We start from the raw sequence: 23,783 nt of genomic DNA, 5'->3' as shown, positions 1-23,783 counted from the left end.
TCCCGGCCGGGCCAATGCCGAGGAAGGGGGACGGGGGGAGGGGGGAGTCTTGCTGGGGACCCTTTGCTCCCAAACACTCGATTTGGAGGGTCTTGCTGGAAGACGGGACCCTGCCCGCGCTAGACTGGGCTTTGACGCTTTGGAGCTCGCTGGGGAAGTCGCTGGGCCCGGTAGGGGCGCGTGTCGGCGGTCTTGTCCTAAACCCTCCTGGCCCCTCTAAACCCTCCTGGCCCTAGTGGGGCTGACTGTGGAAACCGTTGCTTTGGCGGTGCAAAGAGCACAGGACTTGGAGTTAGGGCGGTGTGGATGGGGGTTCCGCTGATGTTTGCCAAACTTAGACAGTGCCAGCACCCGCTTTCAGGAATCACTCCGGCAGCAAGCAATTGTAGTTTCTGACGCATAAACTCTTACAATGACAAATATTTACTGCCCTGCCCTGCTTGGCTGGGCAGGCAGGGTGGAGCGGCCCCTTCTGACCCAGGCCTCTGATCTCGCAGCCTGGGAGATAAATGGGATGAGGGTGCTAGTTAATCATTAAGCCCAGTCCTGGGTAGACTGGCAGCAGGCCAGGTGCACCTGCCCCTGCCTTGCGGTGTTCCTTCCGGTCAAGAGGGGGTGGGGGTTGAGCAGTGTGAGAAGGGGGACCTCTGGCTCCTTTCAGGACCAGGCCTGAGCTGGGGACTCGCCCAGCTCAAGAAGTGTTCCCACCCCCTGGGACTCCCTCATCAGGAGTCTGGGGCCTTTGTTGAAGAACCGTTGCCCCCTGCAGCCCCCACCCAGCCTGAGCCCCTCACATTCCCTGGGTAGGGGGCATTTGGGTCACTAGGCTCTAGCCCCCAATTGCCACAAAAGGAGGGCTTGTCCAGCCTTTGAGGACAGTGTGCCTGGCCATAGGTGCAGAAGGGGTGGGGAAGGTGAAGGGAGATGGGCCAAGAGTGGTAAGTGAGGGCCGAGTCAGGCTCCTTCATTTGAGTTAAGCACTACCTGCCCGGGAGTGTGTCTGGGGACAGAGTGTTAGGCTCTGTGGACCTCCTTAGACAAGGCAGTGTCCTCATTGCTTGACCACCCACTGAACCCCAACCCTCGTTATTGCCCGCTTAGGTACCCCTGTTGGGCCTCTTCCTGGGTCTTTCTAATCTGGGCTCCCTTCTCTCTTAGCAATCGCTGGCTGGACCCAGCGGCCTCCCCTCCTGCTCTATAGCCAACCTTGTCCTGGGGCCACCTTGGCACCACAGGTTTCCTCTCTGGCAAACCTGCATGACTGCCTAGACTGCTTTCCCTCAGGGCCAAGGCTCTGTCGCTGGCCTGACGTGGTGGTGACGGGGCCAGAGACTTAAACGGCAGCCCCAGAGACTGCTCAGATCCCCTGTCCAGAGCTGGCAGCCTGGTAAGACCCTCCTCCCCTTCCCTATGTCCTCAGGGCTGGAGCTAGAGCTGGGATAGCTCCCAGATCCTGACCATATCCTTCCAGAGGCTGAACCAGTCCCGGAAATTGTCACCTCAAATGTGAGACGACTGAGGTGGGGGTGCAGGGTGGGGGAAAAAAGATCTGAGCCTGGCATCGTGAAGAGGGCAAAACAGACATTAGCATAGTGGGGATCCCCAGAGCTTAGAGTCCTGTGAAAAGCAGAGAACTGCCCCTCCCCCACCCCACTCCTCACCTCCCACCCCATAGTCTGTGTCCTTGGCCGAGAGATTCCTGGAGGACATTTTTCCCCGGAAAGGAGGAAGGGTGGCGTCTGGGCCCAGATTTCTGGATGGGTGGGCCCAGATTTCTGGATGGGTTTCCCTCAGCCTCCTATGGGGGGTGGCTAGGTTGAGCTGGCTCTTGGGGACTCTTTCTTCCCTAACCTAATTTGGGCAGGAGGCCCCAGAGTCAGAGCTGTGCCAGGGGAGCGGAGGCATCGTTCTTCTTCAGTAGCCTCCATGTGTACTTAACTAAAGGCTGTTGGCTTCACTCTCTGGAGTTGCCCTGGGCAGCAGAGCTGATCGTAGAGACCCCACGGTGTGGTGGTGGTGGTGGATGGGGGTGCGGGGGGGATGGGCTGTGAATTTGCCCTCTCCGTCCCCAAGGCTGGTGTGGGGGTTCCGGAGCTTGTACCAATTCTCTCAGGGCAGCCCTACTCACTGAGCAGCCAATGAGGTAGAGACTGGGGGGCCAGAGAGTCAGGGGAGAAACAGCCCTTCTGGAGGCAACCTGAGCCCCAAGTAGGGCACGCCAGGAGATAAGTAGCAGTGACAGCCACACCTTTGGCTTCCCAAGCTCTTGGCCACCCATGTGGTAGCCTAGCTGAAGTGATAGGGAATGAAGGTACAGATGACTCAGAAGGTAAATTGGAGGGCTGTGGCTGGAATTGGACCTGTCCCACCTTTGGGCTTCTTCTCTGCCCAGCAGAGAGATAGTCCAAGCCCAAGAGGAAAGCCAGCTCAGGGCTGACGGTACCTTAACAAGTAACCAGGTGACAGACACTGAGCCTCCTGACAGCCAGTGCAAAGAAGGATGCTGGATGGTTTTGGACTGTCTCAGAGGAAGGAAGCAGATGGATGCTCTATGAAGGCAGTTTTCCCTAGAACTGGCTCTATAGGGTTGTCAGCCTTCTGCAGGGCCAGGAATCTCCATGCGGGTCAGGATCTGGATTCAAATCTCCTGGACCTGCCACCTTTGGGGTGTGTAAACATAGGCAAAGTAGGTAGCTGTATTGGTTTTCTGTGACTGTCACAACAAATTACTACAGACTTGGTAGCTTAAAACAACAGAAATTGATTTTTTCGCATTTCTGGAGGCCAGAAGTCTGAAACCCAGTTGTCGGCAGGGCCATGCTCTCTCTGAAGGCGCCAAGAAATTCTCTGCTTTTCCCTAGCTTCTGGTATTGCCAGAAGTCCTTGACTCTTCTTGGCTTGCAGCTGCATCACTCTGAACTCTGCCTCCATTGTCACATGGCCTTCTTCCCTGTGTCTGTGTCTCTTTTCGCGTGTCCTTATAAAGACACTAGTCATTGGATTTAGAGTCCACTCTAATCCAGTATGACCTCCTGTTAGCTAATGACATCTACAACGAGTATTTCTAAATAGCGTCAAGTTCTGAGTTCCCGGCTATACATGAATGTGGGGAGACACTATTCAATCCACCACAGTAACTTCTGCAAACCTCAGTTCCTCACCTGTAAAATGGGGAAATAAAATGCCCATCTGGCAAAGGAGTCGTAAGATTAGACATAACAAGGAAAGAGTCTGGCACACAGCAGTGTCGGATGTGCATGAGCTGTTTTTACTAATAAGCTTCTATGGCTCTAACCTGAATTTACTCGATCACCCAACAGCTGTATTCTTCTCTTCAGTGATGATCACTGGGCACTGTGGATATTTTGGAGAGTAAGACAGACACAGAAGGTCAAAGTAACAGCTATGATCCTCTGCACCCCCACTCACTCTCCCACACACACACCCTGAGAACCTCAGAAGGCACCAGCCCAGGACGTGGAGGAGGGCTTCCAGAGGAGGTGACGATGAGGTTGGGGTCTGAAAGAAGAGTGCTAGCAGGACGTCCCAGTAAGAGAGCAGTGGGTGTACCGCACAGAGGAAGGGGCGGAGCCCCAGCAAGGCAAGAATTTATCCTGAGGGGAAACAGGGCCTGTGAAAAGTTTTCAGTGGGGGAGGGGCATTTGCTGCCTGAGCACTGGGGCTGCAGTAGGAAAACCATGGAGGGGCTGGAGACCCTGAGGAGGAGTTGCCAGGTGAGAGGGGGTGGTCTGAGGGAAGATCAGGGTCAGGTGCGGCCTGGGGCGGGGTATAGAAGTGGAGGCCCCTAGACGGGGTCAGTGAGGATGCAAGGGTGGCTGCGCTGGATTAGACTGGACTGATGTGGCCGGTGGAGGTTTGGGGAGGTTAACTGCGTAGCTCAGGCTTGGGCATGTTGACCTGAGGTGTCTGAAACTCCAGGAGACAGGATGTTTGAGCAAGACTCAGCTAGAAAGTAACTGAGTCCAGCTTGCAGAGGTGAAGGAAGCCGAGGAGGTGCTGTGTAGGGGGGTTTGGGGGGCAGGCCTCCTGGAAGTCCAGGCAGGCCGAGTAGAGCAAGCGTGAATAATGTTGGACAGTTTTGTCACATCAACTTAGCCCTGTGCAGGGTCGGTCAGTGGGGTGGGGGCTGGAGGGTGAATAAGGAAGCTTGGGCGCCCGATCCCTGAGGCCATGGCTGTGGAGATAAGAATACTTGCCTCTTAAGCAGGGATGGGTGGGAATTTGGGCTTGGAACAAGATCTAGCCCTTCCTCTCCCACCCTCTGGAGCTCCCAGACACCGCAGGTAATTGCCAGGTGATGTGATAAATGCTACCTGTGCAGGGTTCGTGGGCAGGAAGGAGCAGGCAGCCAGGAGGAAGGCACTTATGACCTCTGAGCTCTGAGCTGCTCATCGGGCAGGGACAGAGGTGGCTTCAGGCTTGGGTGTCAGAGCCACGGAGGTACAGGCCCTTACTGTATGTAGCCTTTGTACTGTCTCAGTGAGTCCACCCAACAATTGTTTTAATTATCCCCGTTCTGCAGATAGAAAACTGAGGGCAGGAAGAAGAGACTCAGTGGCTGGGGTTGAATTTGAACCTAGGGACTCTAGAGCCCATGCCCTAGGCCATTCTGCCATTCTGCCTCTGAGTTTGGGAGTTGGACTTGGTCCACCAGGTGCCAGACCCACTGCCGTATATTTGTAGGTGTTAATAAGCTGACATCTCTGGAGGTCCACACCCTTGGCCATGCTCCAACTACCATTATCACATCAAAGGTGGGTGCTGAAATGGTGAATGCTGGAAATGGCGCCAGGGAGTGTTGACCAGGCCCTGGGGACATGGGGACTCTGTCTGCCTGAAATTGACCAGAGTTTACCTCCCTGCCATCACTGGGCAACTCCAGCTTCTTCACCATGATGGATTCTTCCTTCCATGCCTTCACTGTGTTCTACGTGGCTCTGAGAGGCTGTGGCCAGGTAGCTACCGGCCACCTGAAGTGACCCCTGATCCTCTGCTTTGAGGTCTCAGACAGTGGCAGCAGGCTCATCTGAGGCAGACTGACTCATAGCTGCAGAAAGCATTTAAAGAAGGCAAATTGGGGCTTGCCACTGGGAAGAACTTGCCAACCAACCAATCTCGCTTGTCTTTATAGATAGTGAGTTCCCCATAAGGGCAGGTGTGCAAGCTGATCTCTCTGAGGTGCTTGAGATGGGAGACCCGAGATCAAATATTTGAGATTCTGTTATCCTAAAGTTAAGATGCTATGATGATTGGATTTACAGTCAGTTTTGTTCAGTGAGTTTTCCAAATGTCTCCTTGGTGCAAATACTAGGAGATACAAAATGTCCTGGAGGATATCAGGTTTCCTGGCTCCCAGCAGGCCCTGAGATCTTAGCTCAGTGGTTCTGGAGGATGGATCAGGCACTGCTTGCATCTGGACGTGCCTGCCTGGCTCAGTCCCCTTGAGGCTCACAACTGCATTTGGGGATATTGCGTCTCTAGCAGCTGTGGCCCATCCAGGACATGAGGCTCACCTGGCACTTCCTGGGACTCAGGCACTGTTGCTCCCAAGACCCGACAGCAGGGTGGGGCATCGCAGAGGCAGCAATGAGACGCCACTTGTAGGAAGTGGGTTGCAGGGCCTTCCATGGTCCGGTTGAGCGGCTCTGGACAAATCCCTTCTCCTCTCGGGCTGCAGTTTCCTTGTCCTGGGAGTACCCTTCTTCCTCCACCAGTTCCTTGTTTTCCCAGGCATAGAGGTGGGGCAGATCCAAGCCTGTTAGAATAGGAAGGGCCTTGGAGGCCACTGAGGCCCATTTCTCAGAGGTGCCTGGCCAAGGCCCCCGAGGCACTCTAGGTTGCTGGTGCCAGCATAGAAGGGGTAATTAGGAGATGAAAAGCACCAGGATGGTGGGGTGGCAGCCTCCATGATACCTTGACAGCTGCCCTTGGCTGGAGGCCAGCTCAGCGCAGGAAAGCTCTTCAAGGAACAAAGATGCCGAGAGCCCAGCTCAGCCAGTCCCCGTCAACACTCCGGTCTTCCCACAGCCCCTGCCCACTTCATGGCCACCTGAGGAGCTAATCGTCACCCACCAGGGTCTTAATGATTGGGCTGGGGTTAATGGGTTACCCAGATGGGTGACACATTCATCAGCCTCCCTGGGATCTCAAAGTCCAGACGCCCGGCCTTCAAGTCATTTGAGCTCAGCCACTTTCCTTTCTGCCCTTGACGGCTCAAGGCTCAGGAGAGGCCCAGGGAAGTTGAGGCTACTACGCCCACAGATGGCTCTAGCACCTGGTATCCAGGCTCAAGTTGTTCCCTCCAGCTGGCATGTCCTCCCCAGTCCAAACCCAGCCCGGATTTCTCCCCACCCTCACTGTATCTGTCCTCCTCACGAGGCCCTGGGGTCTTCCTTCTCCTTGGCTGACCATACTATCCCATTTCCAATCCAGCTGGGGGCTCCTTGATAGAAGGATTTATATGGGCCAGGATCAGAGGTGAGAATGAATGAATTTAAGCCAGGGCCATGCTAGTGGTGGCAATTCTGGCAGGCAGCACGCTATGCGTGGACCTCAGAGGGGTGAGGTGGCTTGGGCCCACCAGCTCCATGTGAGTAAATGATGGCCCATCCCCGGCCCCCGCTGCCTCTGTCCCCCATCAGCCAGAATGCAAAAACGTTGGAGGACGAGAAAAGGTTCCTCTGGGTCATGTGACTTCCTTCAGCCCTGGTGACCATGGTCCTTGGAGTGACAGCCTATAGATACCCCACCTACAGCCCTGAGGGTCAGGGAGAAGGCATGCTTGTAGAGAGAATCTTAGGCTTCTCATGCCTGGTGAGGTCTCAGATGCTTACACTCTCAACCCCTGCTGGTGCAGACATATTGTGGCTGCACCCCAGTGCTGTGTAACCCCTCCCTGGACATTGTAAGTTGTGGGGAGCTCACCTCTTCTCAGGGGACCTGCCTCTGCTTGAAACCCAGCCTTATTTAGCCCCACCGAGGCCCTCAAAGCTCAGGTCTCTCATTCAGGGTTTGGGACCCCACTGGGCTTAGAGAGGCCCACAGCTGTTCCAGGTCACACAGCTGTGGGGACAGGACCAGGAGCCAGCTTTCTTTCCACCTGGAAAGGTTCCTGTGCCTTTAAAGCCTTCCTCCGCCCTAGGCCAGCACCGGGAGAGAGGGGAGGAGCTGGGTCACAGCTAGTCCCTGGGGACTCGGTTCTGTGCTGGAGTGCAGCAGGAGGACCAGCCCTGGAGCCAGGTGAGCTGGGATGGAACAGGGTCTGGCTGTACCCCAGTGCTGTGTGATCCCAAAGTGTGGCTTACCCTCTCTCAGCTGCTGGGCATCATAGGTGGGGGAAGCTTGGGTCTGGGGCCTTTGGGGAATGTTTGGAGTCCTAGGTTCTAGTCCCAGCTCTGCCATGTGGTGGCCACACTCTGGGGGTCCCCTTCTTCCTCTCTGGGCATGAGTTTATGTTCCTGAGTGATGGGAGTGGGCTGCCTTTCGGGGCGACAGGGGCAGGGCTCATGTGGATGGATATAGTGGAGGGATCACACAGGTGTGCAAAGCCCCATGCTCTTTAACAAGGTCTGGGTTGGGAGCCTCTGTTTCTTGTCTGGTAAGTGAGTTTGAGACTGCCTGTCCAGGCTTTCTGGCTCACTCTGCCACAGGTGTGGGGTAGGTGGAGGAAAGCCAGGTGGAGGGAGCCACCTAACTTCTCTGAAGAAACCATGGCACCTAAGAAGTGGACTCTTGGAATTAAGACAGAAGAGTGCAGCATGGAGAAACTGAGGCCCCAAAGAACCTGGCAGCCTGGGGTGGGGGACTCACTGGGGGGTCAGGTCTGGAGTGGAGCCGGAGCCGTGAGGGGCTAAGACGCTGTGTCCTTGGGCCATGCCCCTCTGGGTCTCTGGCTTGTGGCCTAGTGGAGGTGGAGCAGAGTCAGTTGTGTAAGGGTCATTGCATAGCTCTAGGGGGCATGCGCCACTCTGTGATTATTCAAATCTCAACAGGTTTCTGGAAGATCTTGGTTATCAAGTCTTGGGAGAAAGCCTGTATCTAATTCTCAATCTTATCGCCCTAGGGTAGGCAGAGAAGGAGAGAGAGATCCCGATTCTGATAAGTTTCTAGTCCAGGAGTGTGGATGGGGCTCAGGAAGCAGCTGAGAGCTGTGTTCTCATACCCAAGGGAGGTGTCTCCTCACCATGGGCTGGGGCAAGGAGGGTGGGTTCCGGGTTCACCTGTCAGTCCATATGGCTCTTGGGGCTGGCTGACCTTGACCAAGCTGCTTCTACCTAAGCCTCTGTTTCCTGTCTATGAATGGGTTTGGAGTTGTGCCTCATTTTCAACCCTGTGGCTCCGGGCTTGTGATGACAAAGCCATGGGGCTGGATTGGAGGAAGATTAACAGAGAAACTCCAGGCTGGCTGCTCCATCTTCCTCCTTAATACTCTTCTCTGCTGTGTCTTGGGAACCCGCTTTGCTCAGCCTAGATGAAGCCTCGGTGTGTGTGAGTGTGTTGGGAGGAGGTAGTACTAATGGCAGAGTCAGTATCTTGGGGTGGGGAACTCACCACCTTTTGTGTCTAGGACAGGAGACATAGGGTCTAGAGGAAACCTCCAGCCTAGACCCACTCCCCCCAGGTCCCCTCTTTGCTTGTAGGGAGTAGGAGGCTGACCGGGACAGAATGTGACACACTTGACATATCTTTCTGCACATCATGGCTCTTTTGACTTTTGATGAGCTGCCTTCGCTCCTGTCCCCCCTCTCTGAAACCTGCAGCTGCTGTTAGGTGCAGATGACTGTGCCCCATCACAGGCAGCACTCTGTGCCCAGGGTTTTCCTGTTGGGGTTACCTGTGGGGGCCGGGCCATCCTCTGCCCACTCAGACATTCTTCTTATCTTCCTGCTGCTGCCGATACTGCCATGTCTCACGCCATCCCAGGCAGAGAAAACTGCCAAGTAGGTGCAGGCTAGTGACAGACCCCTCCCAGCTGACTGCCCTGTTATGCAGCCACTCAGGTGGGGCCAGTCTCCTAATGGTCCTGGCTGGAGTCCAGCCTCCAGGGATGGGTCCTGGGCCTTGGTCCTTGGCTCCTTCCCTATCCATCTTCCCAGTCCCTCTGGTCTGTAGCTGCCGTGATGCCCAGGCAGATTGTTCGGTTACAGCATCTCCAGCCTGCTCAAGGGCAGTAGATGACAGAACAAGGTCTGCTCTGGCTGCGTGACTCAGGGCCGGCAGCAATATCCGGTCAACCTCTGTGTCTCCTGTCAGATGGCACAGCCTTACAGGATGGTTGTGAATTAGGTGTTAGAGATGGGGGCTGCAGGGGCTCCTGCGCAGCCTAGACACAGCCGGCCAAGGAGCCGGGTGGGAGCCATGACTCAAGGAGCAGCTGATGATTGTCTTTGTCTTTAGCAGATAAAGGGCGTGGGGGAATGGGGAGCAGTGTCCAGAGTCCCCTGGGCTAGACCAGAGCAGCTCCTGACTCAGGACCTCTGTGGCGGGCTGGTCAAGGACATGCAGCAACTTGGGAGCAGGTGCGGGTAGCCAGGCCTGCACTGCTGGGCCCTGTGACTTTGGACCGGCTCTGGCATTCTCTGAGCCCTGTCTTTAAAGACTGTTCAGGCAGTTCTTTGGATGTGAGATGATAATATTTTTGGATAGGTGGCGGAATCGGTCCTGACCCGAGGCCCCAGGCCATGTTCCTGAGAGGCTCCCTTCGATTCTGAGGGATGTGGGTTGTCATGAGGCTTCCCAGGTCTGGGTTCTGGTCTGGTACTGGTGGCACCCCTGCTTCACTGCCTCAGGAACCATCTCTGGGGCGCTGTATCTAGCCCTGAAGTTCAGACTCTGAACAGGGACAGGGTTCGTCAGTGGGGGATCCAGCCTGGGGCTCCCTGGAGGGGCTCAGAGTGGGCTCCACCCTTTGGAGGGAACTGAGTCCTAGAGAGGGGGAACCCCTGCCTCTGTCACCACACTTCTCCTTCCCTGTTGGGGGGTCACACTGTCGCTTGGTGACAGGCCGAGTCGCTGCACCTTCTTGTTGCCCATATGTCCAACCATTCTCCCTGCTTGGTTGGACCTTCCTTGGAGGACCTCCTGCTCTCCACCCTACTCAAATGCCTTCAACTTCCCCACGGGGATGCTGGGTGCCTCCTCTGGGACTAGGTGAGCACGTGAGTTCCCCCGTCCCTCCTGCCTCTGTTCCTCCCTGGAGGTGCCAATCCCCAGATCTCAGTCCCAGTTCAGAGGCCCCCTGAGGAGCTCTGTAGGGGCCGCAGGCGTGGCTCTGGCTCCTGAGGTCCCTTAGACCTCCCAGCATTCCCTGGGACTGGGGAGGCCGGTGGTGCTGTGGCTGAGACTTTCCCAGGCAGACAAATCTGCCTTCTCCTCCCCTGCTGTGCCCCAGCCCAGAGCTGTCTTCTGAGGAACGGGCTTTCCTGGGGCTTTCCTGGACCCCTGATGCCTCTGGGCCTCAGGTAAGTGCACCAGAGTTACGAGGAGTTGGGCTGTGGTTTGAGGCCAGGCACTGTGCCCTATCCGTTCTCTGGCCTCAGTTTCCCCTCCTGATACTGATTTGGGTGGGAGCCAGGCCTCTGGGCTTGGACACTGTTCAGTGAATCTTAGAGAAAAACATGAGGTGGGGGAGTGGGAAACGGAAGGCCAGTCCCCCAGCGGGGTGTCTTCCGCAAGGCTAGATGTATCCGCCTGTCGGGGGCTGAGCCAGGCCTCTTTTGCTGCCCTGCTTAAGGAGGAGAGGGTGGGCATCAGTGCTGCCTGCATCCTCCCCACACGCCCTGGCAATCCGAGCCTCACTGGGTGCCCCCTGTCCCTTAGGGAGCCCACTTAGGCCCTTGGGTGGGTGGATGGAAAGACAAATGAATGGACAGGGGAGGCTGAAGTGTGGACCTTAGGAAGCCATGACTAGCTCACCCCAGGGACCTGAGGGGAGAGAGAAGGGCCCTGAGGATGCCCCCAAGCCCAGAAGAAATGAGGCCAAAACCCCCTAGGTGCCCAACATGGCCGGCCCCAGTTGACGGGACTGGGAGTCTTCCTTGGTGGCTGGAGCTGTGCCTGTGCCAGAAAAGAAGGGCACTGGCCCCTGTCCGGCCCAGCCCTGCTCCACTGAATGTGATGGGAAAGTTCTGTGTCTGGAACCCACTCAGCAGGCGGGCCAGCTCTTAAGCTTCCGCAGACCTCCCAGCACAGCTGTCTCCAACAGCGGCCCTTAACTTTGACTGGCCTCCTTGCCAGGGTCCAAGGTATGCTCCGAGGGCTGTCAGGCCTGGCAGAGATGGTGGGCAGAAGGCATGGACTGCCCCCAGGGGCACTGGCAAGGGGCAGGGCCTGGTCAACACTTTGGAGAGAGCCCTCTGGCTGCTTTTCAGAAGACTGAAGAGTAGGGAGGGAGCTTTGCGGAGTCCAGCCAGAAATGGTGGGGCCTGGATTCGGTCAAGGTGAGGAGGAAGGGCTGACTCGAATCCTCCTGGGGACGTGGGGTGGTAGTTTGCTGTGTGACAGCCCCCTGAGCTGGGGAGGGGAAAGTTCTTTCATGCTGACAGTGGGGTGGGGCTCCATTCTTAGACCATCCCTGGGACATCACCTTTTGCCCTGGCATTCCTCTGAATAAGGACAAGGTGAGCCTGGGGCTTGCCTAGACACCCATCCTTTGGAGGGAACTGAATCTGGGAGTTTTTTTGGGGTCACACCTATCTCCTGCTTCCACTGCCAGGAGTCCCCAAGCCAGGACTTAAGCCAGCCCTTCCTCTCTGGGCAGCCTGGAAGGCAGTTACCAGGAAAATAAGTGAGCAAGAGGCTCACCAGCTTCCCGCTGCCACAGGCAGGCCCCCCAGAGTGCACCCAGAATAGCCCAGTGTCACCAACATTTACCTAGCATTGCATATTTTCCAACCCACTTCATCTTCCACTTAAACATCCCCAAGTGGGGTGCCTATGGCATTCCCAAAGGACAGATGGTCAGTGACTTGTCCAAGGCCCCACAGCGGGTGAGGGGCGAGTCCAGGCTCCTATGGGGCAGGCTGGCTCTGGGGCCCCCTGTCCCTGTACCCTCGGCTCAGCTTCACTACCTCCACGTGCTCCCCACCAAGCCCCGGCCCTGTGCCGGCATCCGCTCCCCGCCCTGCTCTGTGCAAACCCTCTCTCGGCTCTGCCTGGGAGAATTCGTGACCACATGTGAGCAGCTGACGGGCTCCTCTTTGACTCTAGAGCTCGTCTGGAGGCAGAGAAACCTCACAGAGCTCCTTGGGAAGGGCTGGGCCTGCTTCAGGTACGCCCTCTCCAAGGGCATGAGGAGGCTGCGGTCGGGGTGTCACTCTGGAGCAGATTCTGAGGTCACAGGCTTCTGCAGTGAATGAGAGAGATCCCAGTTATTTTGCCAGCTATTTTAACCAAACTCTCCCCGCTTCTGTGGCCACCTCCCCAGGCAAGGATCAAGGCTCCCATCCCCTGAGGAAAGTAGGCCCTTGCCCTGTAGCATCTGATCTGATGATGTCAGGAGGAGACCGTGGGTGCCCCCTTTGAGGGCATGACAGAAGCTGAACCCCACACTGTGGCAGGCCACTCTGGGGGACCCATGGACATTGCTGGGCTCTGGGTTGAGGTAGGCGACACAGAAGGAACAGGCCAGGCTTGTCCCTCCTAGGGTAACCTATTGGCAGTGGAGACCTCGGTCACTGGGAGGAGGCAGACAAAGCCCTGCAGAAGCAGAGGCATGTGAAATATGGGGGCTCCCAGGCGGGGTCACTGTTGGAGATGGGGTCCCTAGGAAAATCAGGGAGGATTTTGGAAGGCAGAGATGGAGTCAGGAGCTTCTTCTGGCAGAGAAAGTGACCTGACCCACATGTGTTTAGGGCGACAGGAAGGAGACACCGCAGATTTCTGCGGCTTGACTTTGGGCTGTGTGCGCCCTGTGATGGGCTGGTACAGTGCCTTGACCCTGCTCCCCCCACCCCCACCCTCTGCCCACAGATCATGAAGAGGCCGTTCGTGTTGCTGGGCCTGGTGGCTGTGATCCTGGTGCTCATCATTGGCCTCTGCCTCGGGCTGTTCTTTACCTCCAGGCTGCCCAAACACGTGTACTCTAGGGCAGCTGTGGCCGCGGATGCCAAGCAGTGCTCGGAGATCGGGAGGTGAGTGGGGCAGAGTGTGGGGACACAAGCCCTGGAGGACAACCCGCTATAAGTGGACCTGGCCAAGACCCTCGCCCCTCTGAGATTCAGTTTCTCCACCTATAAACAGGTTGCCTAGAGAAGGGGCATCCTTTTCGTGGACCTTCTCAGCAGCCTCTAGTCAGAAAAGAAGGGGACACTGACCCCAAAAGCAGGGTGCAGGTCTCCCAGTGTCCAGCTGGGCTCTTTCCTCAGTTCTAAAGGTGTCTGTCTCTTTGTGTAAACTCTGCTCTTTGATACTATTTTTGACTCTTATCTCACATTATACACAAAGATCAATTCTCACTTAAAGATTGAAACAGGGAAAAATGTTATTAATAAAAAGCAACGATTTTTTTTTTCAGTTATACAAGGTATATACATCTGTTTACTTGAAAAAGAAAAAATATATATAAGCCCATCCATTTTAGAGTGACATGTGAAAAACAAAAACTCCTATAAATTTCGCTTCTGTCAGGGCAGCCAGGTGGGGCGCGGTGGGCAGCCAGGTGGGGCGCGGTGGAGTGGGGGCGTCCGCAGATTCTCATTGGCTCTACGTGGTGTGGGCAGGGATGCGCTGCAGGACGGCGGCTCGGCTGTGGACGCCGCCATCGCGGCCCTTCTCTGCGTGGGGCTCATGAACGCCCACAGCATGGGCATCGGGGGCGGCGTGTTCCTCACCATCTACAACAGCACCACACGTGAGTGCCCACGGGGATGGGGGGTACATGACAGGGTGCTGCCTCAGGCGGGACTTGGGCTGGGGCAAGCATAGCTGGGTAGCCCCTGGGCTCACACAACACAGGGTGAGAGGTTGGTGTTGGTCCGGACTGCCCAACTGCTTCTCCTTCCAGGAAAAGTGGAGATCATCAACGCCCGAGAGGTAGCCCCTGCGTCGGCCTCCACCAACATGTTCAACAGCTCAGAGCAGTCGCAGGAAGGTGAGGGGCAGTCTCAGAGTGTGGGACGGGAAGTCTTAGCGTAGCCCTGTCTGAGGTCAGGGATGGCTCTGGCCCACCCCTCCTCTCCCTTCCCAGCCCCATAACAGCTCCATAATGAATGGACAAGACCATCATCACCGAGGGTAAAGGGACAGAGCTTCTGTTATTTTTGCTCAGGCCCCTCTGTGCTAGTACACGGAGAGAATAATTATTATTAGAACAGCTTGCCAAACCAGGGGACAGTACAGCCAGCACTCTGCTCAGCCATTTTCACTGACAAGACCCTTGAATTTTCCCTGTACATTTAGTAGGGGGAGTGCTGTGTTGGTTCCCATTTTATAGGCAGAGATGCTGAGACCCAGAGAGGTCATGCGAACTGGCCGAGGTCACGCAGCTCTGTGGCGGCGAAGCATGCCGTCTAAACCCTGCACTGTTAACAGACATCCAAATTATTCATTCATTCATTTGTTCATTTGTGGAGATGAGTATGGCGTGGAATCTCTCTTTTCTAATCTGATCATAAGCCAACAGGAGGCTCCCCAGCTCTGCATGCAGCTGAGGAGAAGGCAGTGGCCACCAGGGGGCGCTGCTCCTGACACCGCCGCCCCCCACGGCACACCTCGCAAACAGATCGCAGGAAAAAAGGTTGAAGAGAAGGAGGTGCAGGGCACCCAGGGCCACAGCAGGTCTGATCCCCTCCTCTGCCTCGGAGGTTGGGGCCCTTTGAGTAGCCCCTTTGACATCTTCTCCAACATTCACAATCTTTGAATTTTTACCCACCGGGAAACTTAAAATGTGTAGAAATGAAATCAGAGTGTGAGATTGCTGGAATCTCATAGCCCTAGCACCTTCTGGATGCTTGGAATTCATTTATTAACTAGGACTTATTGGGTACCTCCTAGAGTGTCAGGGGCTTTCTCCCCAAGCCAGGGTCCGAAACAAAGGCAATAGACATTCCAGGTGAGGAGAGGCTGAGCAGACTGCAGGTGTGCCACGTGCTGCCGGGAAAACAGAGGCAGGAAGAGCCAGAGGATGCTCAGCTTCCCCAAGGGTGACCTGGCCAGGGAGGGGGCATCTCAGCAAAGATCCAGAGGCTGGGGTGGAGTATCTGGAGGGAGGAGGAGGACATGGGGTCAGATGGAACGGCTCGGGTCATGTTGGACCTCCTGGATCAGTGTGAAGACTGTGACTCTTATTGAGGGTGGTAGAGGTGTTCCCTGGAGTGTTTCAGTGTGATGCGGTAGGGGTGGCTCTGGCCTAAGTCTGACAGAACAGAGAGCAAGCTGCCTGCCTGGCAGGTGACGGATCAGGAGGTCTTGGCAATAATCGGGGAGATGAGGGTGGTGGTTGGTAGCTGGTGCCAAACACACATGGAAGGTGGAGCTTATGGATTTGCTGACGTGTTGGGTGTGTTGGGTTGGGTGTGACATGTACGCAGGCTGTCCTGATGACCCCAGTCTGCACCTGGCCCAGACAGGCTGTGTGGCAGAGAGGGATGGGTAACAGTCAGGATTTGGGTTTTGGGTGTGTTAAGTTTGAGATGCTTTCTCTGAATGGATACGTATATCTTCGGATCTGGCCATCAGGGAGCAGGCCAGGCCGGAGAGTAGATTTGGGGGTTGTCAGAATGTAAATGGAACCCGAAGCCCTGATCTGGGGGAGTTCAGCAAGAGAGGGGGTGTAGACAGAGGAGAGAGCGGGGAGATGTGAGGAGAGCCAGGCGGGTGTGACACAGAAGTAATTCAAGAGGGAGGACAGAGTAAGGGGCCAGGTAAGACGAGGCTGGGTGGGGCTCTGATCTGGCAGCATGGAGTCACTGGTGACCTCAGGGAGCAGGGTGGTGTGAGAGTCTGGTTGGCCTGAGGTCATGGCAGCATTTATTTCAGGTGGGAGAAACTGTGTGCTGAGTGTCATACCTGAGATATGCAGATGTCTTAACAGCCTGGCCCTTGAAACCTCCTGCCCAATTTCAGGCTGGGAGAGGCAGCTCTAGAGCTATGGCTTCCAATCCTGGGAGTAGCCGAAATGACCCCGTCATCTCAGGGGTGAAAGCAGGAAGGTGCCTGGGCGTGCGGGCCGAATCTCTCTGTCAATGTCCATCTAAGGACACTGTGGGCAGTGGAGCCGGGGTGGGGGATCAGTAGAAGCATGGGCTCCTCAAAGCTCAGAACTGGAAGATAAAACTCTTCACGTTCGGATGGGGAAACTGAGGCCCGGAGAGGGAACCAAGTAGGGATTTGGGCGCAGGTCCCAGTTGGGACAACAGAAGAGAGACCCTTGCCTTGGGACTGGCCTGGGCTTACATTGGGAACTCTGGCAGGTTCTGGCACGGGGGACCCTTGAGTCTCCTAGAATGAGAAGTCTTTTGGCCTGGGAGGCTCCAAATGAGAGGTGGTATGGGTCTGGCTTCCCTATAGCCTCATTTTGCACCTGCGAGCCTGGCACAGGATTTCAGATATGGTGGCACCTGTGGAGACAGAGATCTACACCTGGGACAGCAAAACCTAGCATGTGTGAAAAAAAAAAACAAACCTAGCATGTGCGATCCTCTCTTACCCTGCTGCTACACATCCCTAGCCGATCTGCACTCTTCGCTGCCGAGTCCAGATCTGACCTCAACAATCCATTTGCTTCCTGAGCATCACTGGTCCTGTCTGCGGATTGCACCTGGGATGCTGCCTGACAGAGGCCCTGATGTCTCCGTCTGGAGCCACTGACTGTGTCTCTCTCCCTCCACAGGGGGGCTGTCGGTGGCCGTTCCTGGTGAGATCCGTGGCTATGAGCTGGCACATCAGCGACACGGGCGGCTGCCGTGGGCGCGCCTTTTCCAGCCCAGCATCCAGCTAGCCCGCCAGGGTTTCCCTGTGGGAAAGGGCTTGGCGGCAGCCCTGGAGAGAAGCCAGGCTGCCGTTGAGCGGCATCCTTCCCTGTGGTATGTCTGTGGGCACTGGCCTGCTCTGGGGCACAGTCAGGGCAGGCACGTCCCCAGTCGCTGCGGGCCCCGACTGGCTGATGGAGCACTTTCAGGAACCTGTGCCTAGACGGCTGGTATCCAGAAGTCAAAATCCCTCCCCACCAAGTGTGGGGACACATTCTGAGCCTGGTGCCTGGGGTTCTGGCCTGTGTGCCCTGAGCCACAAGGGACTCTAGGAGGCCTTGGCTGGACACTGGAGGATGAACTCCGAGTGACAGGGCCACCTACCTGTGGACAGGCTCTGACTGTCCTTTGTTCTTGTCTCTCTGTGTTGGGTGGATGTGGGGGTTGTCTGGCCAAGTCCATGACACCTGCCTGCCTCACGGGTGCCTCTCTGCCCCAGTGAGGTGTTCTGCCGGGATGGGAAGGTGCTGCGGGAGGGGGACAGAGTGACCATGCCACGGCTGGCTGACACGTACGAGACTCTGGCCTTCGAGGGTGCCCGGGCTTTCTATAACGGGAGCCTCACAGCTCAGATCGTCAAGGATATCCAGGCGACTGGTGAGTGTGCAAACTCAGGGACCTGGGGCGAAGAACTCTACAAGGGGAATTCTGAGCTGGGGCCCAGAGTTCTGGGGTCCTCGGATCCTGCCTGGGCTAGGCACTGGGCCCTCAGGGAGCACCTGGCCAGAGAGAGTCACAAATGTGTTTGCAGTCAGTGACAGGCCATGGATCTACAGTTTCTGGTTAAGTTAAAGCTGAGAAAAAGGGTGCAGTTCAAGAGAGAAAACCCCCCAGGGGTAAACATAGGTGTGGGCAGGAGCCAAGGTTGAGGAAGCACTGAAGTAAAGACCTGGGAGGACTTCCTGGAGGAGACAGTGCCTGAGTTGCAGATGAAGTTGCACTTTATATACGGGCAGAGAGAGGAAGGGTATTCCTGGCAGAGGGAACCGACTAAAGCGTGCAGAGGGGGATTTTAATTCTCTGGAGGGCCACAGGGGACATGGATGGGCTTGGTGAAAGAGACATTGGAGGGGCTGCTTGCAGGGTCCTATGGTTAGAACCTTGTGGAGCAGGTTCTGACGGAGCCCGATGCTGCCTCTCCCTCCCTGAGCTGTGGCCTTCTTCATGTTTTTTTGTCGGGATGTCACCAGAGGAGGGTGACTGGCATGTTGACATTTATGATGCCAGAAATTAGCTTGTAAATACTTGTCTGTCTGGGGCCTTGGAGAATTAAGAACCTCCATCCAGCCACTCATTAGTCACAGGAGGACTGGGCTGAGCAGGGGTGAAATGGGAGCAGATATTTTCCATTTAGAGAAGACCCTCTGGCTGCCAAGAGGAGAACTGGCCACCTGGGAGGCTAGTGGGCAAGCAGATCGGGGGCAGCCGGCCTGGGCTTGGCTGTGGGGAGGTGGCACTGTCGGGGAGAACAGAGGGTGTGGGGAATGGGCCAGTGTGGAGGTGGAGGGGACGTGCCCTCCGGGGTGGGCAGGGTCACCCTTTAATGGTGTGGCCTCATCATCCCCAAATGGCAGGCCTGCCCCCCAATAGTACAGCCCCATCCCCATGTCCCATCCTGCCCCCCTACCCCTCACTGAGGTCCTGACTCGTTTCAGGGGGCATTGTGACAGCCAGGGACCTGAACAACTACCGCGCCGAGCTGATCGAACACCCGCTGAACATCAGCTTTGGGGACGCCCGGCTCTATGCGCCCAGTGCCCCGCTCAGTGGGCCTGTGCTGGCCCTCATCCTCAACATCCTCAAAGGTGAGCCACGCACCATGGCCCTGCAGGGGGCAGTGCTGAGTGGTCAGGCTCTGACGGGTGACTGACTGGAGCAGAGGGAGTGTTTGGGGGAAGCGAGGTGGGGATCAGTGTCCTAGGGGTGGGGCTCAGGGGCAACAAAGTCTGGCTTGCCCCAGGCACCAAATGCCAGAAGTTCATCTGTGCGCTCTGGCTGGATGAAGAAGCCCCGGGCCCTGGGGGTCCCTTTCCCTCTGAAATAGCGACAGCTGCTGGTTATTAAGTGTTCCCCTTCTTAAGGTGGGCCATTTGGTTCAGGGAGGTGTGAGTCAACCCTGGGCACCCAGCAGCTGTCTCGGCTGAGCTGGCATGTCCTGCGGGCCCTGGGGTTGCCAACGGATACCTAGCTCTGCCCTGCCAGGGTACAACTTCTCCAGAGCAAGCGTGGAGACACCTGAGCAGAAGGGCCTGACTTACCACCGTATCGTGGAGGCATTCCGGTTTGCCTACGCCAAGAGGACCCTGCTTGGGGACCCCAAGTTTGTCGATATGACTGAGGTAAGGAACCGGGGCTGGCTCAAGATGGGCAAGGGGCCTGCCGTGGAGGAGGGTTCCCCGAGACCCTCTATGGATTAATAAAGCCTCCTGCCTGCTTTATGTATCCATTCCCACCGACTTTGGTGGCAGGCCTGCTATGTGCTGGGATGGACTGGTGACTCCAAGTCTGGGGTTCATGGAGCTCACAGTGTAACAGACTTGACAATGAGTAATTAGTCCCCCACTTCCCCTCACCACACTCCTACCTCAGGGCCTTTGCATGTGCTGTGCTCTCAGCCTAGAAAGTTCTGGTCAGTGCCGAGGTGAGGAATGCATGGGGGCATCGCAGCCCTCAGGGTTCATGAGAAGGATGGGTGAAGGGGAGGGGACCAGCATTCTAGGTGGCTAGAGGTCTTGGCCACCAGCTTCCTGGTCACACCCGGGAGCTGCCCAGGTGCTGCACTCCCCGACCCACTCACCAACGGCTGCCCTTGCTCCAGGCTGGGCCTCCACTGTGACCCCCGTCACGTCCCTCCTTACCTACTTGTATCCTCGCATTCTAGAATAGACCTGCAGACCCCTCACCCTGGCCTGGCCTTCCTGGGGCGGGGCTTCCCCTCTGGTCTCTCAGGTCTTTTCTCTTTTCCAGTGACCATTTTGCACCCCCATTACCCACCGCAGCCAATGAACTGGCATCCTGTATTCCTGAGGTGACAGAAGCCCCTGCATTGGGCCCCCCTCTGCCCTCCCTTCTGGCTAAGGCTCATCCTTCCTACAACACTGCTCTGCCTGTTGTATTACCGTTCCTCCTTTCTGGTGGATCGTTCCTGAGAGAAGCGAGCTGTTGTTCCCAAACCCTCCCTCTGCTGCCCTCAGCGACATCGGTCTCCTCTGTCCTCTCTGGAGCCCTCTCCCATTGGCTTCTGCCATCAATATTTGTGTTTTTCTCTGAGTCAGTGGACAGAAAGTTACAGATATCACACTTCCCGGTTGTATTTCTTGAGTGAAAACTTCCACACACTGACATCGAGGCACATGACCTATTAGAGCCCGTGTTGAGATTTCCCTGAGGATCCCGTGAGTTTAGGCCCAGGGCCCCTGGGGCTCACGCTGGCAGTTGATGCTCTGTCTCTCTAGTCTCCTTCCCTACAACGGCCGGATGTTGTCTTGCTGATTGTTAAAGCCCAGGGCAGTTGTCTTGCAGAATCTTCCACATCCTGGATTTGACTTTGTTTCCTCTGGAGTCAATTCAGGCTGAATGTTTTCCCCTTGGATTGGTCAGTTAGTCCGAAGGATGTTACTGGAAGCTTCTGGAGGCATTTCCTCTGCTAGGCGCCCAGGGGCCATCCTCGCCCGCCCCTCCTTCCTTTCCTCCTCTCTTCTCTGTGTCTGTCCATCCTCTCTGTCTGCCCACCCAGGCTCATGGCTTAAAACAGCCATCTCCCCATTCATTCCTCAACCCGATCTTGCCCATGAAACTCGACGCCCAGGTTCACCACCCACCTGAGACAGTGTCCAGTGAGCATCTGTCTAAAATCAAGCTCCTACTGTCTCTGAAACTGTCTCTTCCACAGTACTCGCCTCCCCAGGTAAGGGCCACTCTGGACTGCAGACTTCCGGGCCGTTCGCAGTTCTTTCTCTCACCTGGGTGAGCCACCTCCTCTCTCCAGCTCATGTCATAGCCTCCCTATTGGATTTTCCCCTTTTCCTCAACATGGCCTCCAGAGGGATCCTCTGCAAACACCCATGGCGTGCTCACGCCTCTGCCACAAATCCAGGTGGCTCAGAGCAAAAGCTGAAGTCTTAATGGGGTTTATGGGATCGGCCCCTGCCGACATCTTCAACCTCCTGTCTCCCTAACTCAACTCACTGTCTGCCTGTTGCTCACAAGTGTCCTTCAGGGCCTTGTAGTTGCCATCCAGGCCTCATTCAGGGCTCTTTTCAGATGTCACTTCCTCTTAGAAGCCCTCCTTGACCACTCTGCCCCTACCCTGTCCCTCTCCACCACCCTTACTTGTTCTTTCCTGCACGTCCCCGCTTGCCTTTGTCTTCCCTGCCATGATCGTGGGGACCTGCATGTCTGTTCCTTGCTGATCCCCCAATGCCAGGCATGCAGCACAAGCTCCATGACTGAATGAATGCTGAGAGTGTGGGGGTTTGGAGAATGGACAGACAGACATTCAGAGTTGCTGGACTGCAACAGAGACAGAAGCTGGAGAGAGGGAGTCAGACAGGCCACCTGACGTTTAGGGTGCAGGAGGCTTGTGGTCAGACCCATGGTCGGGGCTTCTTGAGAGCTGCTTGCACAAGCCCGTGCCCCCTACCCCTCACCTCCTCAGGCCAGCTCTGGGGTCTCGGCAGGTGGTTCGAAACATGAGCTCCGAGTTCTTTGCTGCCCAACTCCGGGCCCGGATCTCCGACGACACCACTCATCCGGTTTCCTACTATGAGCCTGAGTTCTACACACCGGATGACGGGGGCACCGCCCACTTGTCTGTGGTTGCAGAGGATGGCAGCGCTGTGTCGGCCACCAGTACCATCAACCTCTAGTAGGGGCTGTTGGGTGGCCTGGGTGGGCCAGGGCTGCCCCCATGTCCCAGAAGCGGGGCTCCATCAGTCCCTCTCATAATGGGAAATCGAGGCTCCACCTTAGTAGAGCATTTGCACTGGACCTCACAGGGTATAAGCTGGAGATTTGGTGGTTGGGTGGGGACCTGGTGGGGCCAGGCGAGGTTGGGCAGGGGACAGCTGTCTGACCCAGCTGGTCTGTAGCTTTGGTTCCAAGGTGCTATCACCGGTCAGCGGGATCCTGTTCAACGATGAGATGGATGACTTCAGTTCCCCTAACATCATCAACGAGTTTGGGGTGCCCCCCTCACCGGCCAACTTTATCATTCCAGGTGTGGGGTGGAGGGCTTGCGTGGGGAGGGAGCTGGTGTCCCAAGCACAAGCAGCTGACCAGCATCTCTGTCCCCTATTGCCCACCGACCTCAGGGAAGCAGCCAGTCTCATCCATGTGCCCGGCTATCATTGTGGACAGCGACGGTCAGGTCCGCATGGTGGTGGGTGCCTCTGGGGGCACACAGATCACCACAGCCACTGCGTTGGTATGTGCCACCCACCTGTCCCCCCAGCCCCTGCCTCTGGGCCATGCTGACCCCATCTACCCCACTTCCCCCCCAACCCCCCCGCCGCAGGCCATCATCCACAGCCTGTGGTTCGGCTACGATGTGAAGAAGGCAGTAGAAGAGCCTCGGCTACACGACCAGCTTCTGCCCAACATCACAGTGGTGGAGAGAGACATTGACCAGGTGTGCGGGAGGTGGGGAAACTGAGTCACGGGGGGGACCCACTGGGCATCCTGGGATTGAGGTCTGGATCTCCTGAGTCATGGAGTAGATGATGGCTGGTGGCCTCTGCCTGGAGCAGGTGATCCTCACACCCACTTCCTGGGCCATCTTGAGCCCCTTTGCAGTGAGGGCCAGGCCACCTGCTTCAATGAGACCCAACAGGCCCAGCTGCCCCCAACTTACACTTCCTGGCCACTCGGCTAGAAATGGCATCATCTGGGTCTCTGAAGCCTGTGACCACACAGGTGTGGTTCAGAGGGCGTCTTGGGTCCCCCTGAGGCCTCCCTCTCCCCTTCCACCCTCAGGCGGTGACTACGGCCCTGGAGACCCGGCACCACCAAACCCAGGTTACGTCCAGCTTCATCGCTGTAGTGCAGGCCATTGTCCGCACGGCCAGTGGCTGGGCGGCCGCCTCGGACTCCAGGAAAGGCGGGGAGCCTGCTGGTTACTGAGTGTTCAGGGCGGATGAGGCTGACGGGCAACCCAGGGATGCGATGCCCGTCAGGACTTTGAGGATTGTGCTTCGTTCCCTTTTGAGCGTCAAAGCAGTACAATAAATGGGAGCCACAGCACCAGGCTCTGGGCAGTCTTGAGGGCTGGCTCCTAACTCCCTGGGCCTTAGCATCCTGTGTGAAATGGAGCCACCAGGAGGAAAGATGGACAGCCTGGCGGGTGGGAGGGGCGCGCAGGACAAGCCCATGTCAAACATTTCTTCACTCTAAGCCCCAGCAGAAGGGGCTAGGCCCTCCCTTCCCTGAGCCGGGCAGCGGCGCTTTCAGTATCGAACATCAGGGGGCGCCATAGCCCTAGCTTTCACTTGGGCAGCCGCGGTTGACCTATGCTGGGAATCCTGGTGTCTCTGCAGCCTGGCAGCTGTCCAGACTCACCCTTCCCAGGACACGCAGAGGTGAAGCCGAGGTCTGGGGAGTGGGATTGGACAAGAGGCTGAAGCAAAACATGCTGGTCAGAGCCAGGTCCCGGGGGCTTTCCGAGCACCAAACCAGAATGAAACCCAAGCTGTGCTCAGCTGCAGCACGAGGCCCAGTTCTCAGGGAACAGAGAACTGGAAGAGGTCCCCAGATCCCCGAGGGTCAGGACTTGGACCCGCAGATGGTCGGCTGGGGAGC

At 56.7% G+C, this 23,783-nt stretch overlaps 2 protein-coding genes across 3 annotated transcripts in view; one reads left to right on the top strand and one right to left on the bottom strand.

Annotated features, from left to right (window-relative positions):
- Positions 1-7,422, bottom strand: part of LRRC75B (leucine rich repeat containing 75B) — a 14,097-nt gene extending 6,675 nt beyond the window's left edge. The window contains exons 1-2 of the mRNA XM_015586790.2: positions 7,326-7,422; positions 5,535-5,776 (exon numbers count right to left, since the gene is read on the bottom strand). Of these exons, the coding sequence (XP_015442276.1) occupies positions 5,535-5,776; positions 7,326-7,422 (339 nt within the window). The remainder of the gene's footprint in view (positions 1-5,534; positions 5,777-7,325) is intronic.
- A 5,570-nt stretch (positions 7,423-12,992) lies between these two features.
- GGT1 (gamma-glutamyltransferase 1) lies at positions 12,993-23,132 on the top strand. 2 transcript variants are annotated; one of them, XM_006908684.2, is made up of 12 exons: positions 12,993-13,151; positions 13,740-13,870; positions 14,024-14,110; positions 16,850-17,042; positions 17,428-17,585; positions 18,644-18,793; positions 19,191-19,327; positions 21,668-21,855; positions 22,079-22,206; positions 22,301-22,413; positions 22,504-22,617; positions 22,962-23,132. In XM_006908684.2, the coding sequence occupies exons 1-12, from the start codon at positions 12,994-12,996 to the stop codon at positions 23,106-23,108; spliced, it is 1,704 nt and encodes a 567-aa protein (XP_006908746.1). In that variant the 5' UTR covers position 12,993; the 3' UTR covers positions 23,109-23,132. The 2 variants fall into 2 exon arrangements, with proteins under 2 accessions (XP_006908746.1, XP_024900300.1); XM_025044532.1 differs by lacking the exons at positions 12,993-13,151; positions 13,740-13,870; positions 14,024-14,110; ... (2 more) ...; positions 18,644-18,793; positions 19,191-19,327 and having other exon boundaries at positions 21,680-21,855; positions 22,301-22,356; positions 22,441-22,617; positions 22,962-23,108.
- Positions 23,133-23,783: the final 651 nt, after the last annotated feature.

Source organism: Pteropus alecto, unplaced genomic scaffold (genome assembly GCF_000325575.1).
Source record: "Pteropus alecto unplaced genomic scaffold, ASM32557v1 scaffold113, whole genome shotgun sequence".
Taxonomy (NCBI): Eukaryota; Metazoa; Chordata; class Mammalia; order Chiroptera; family Pteropodidae; genus Pteropus; species Pteropus alecto.
Note: the sequence above shows the minus strand (reverse complement) of the source record. Positions and strands in the feature narration are given on the sequence as shown.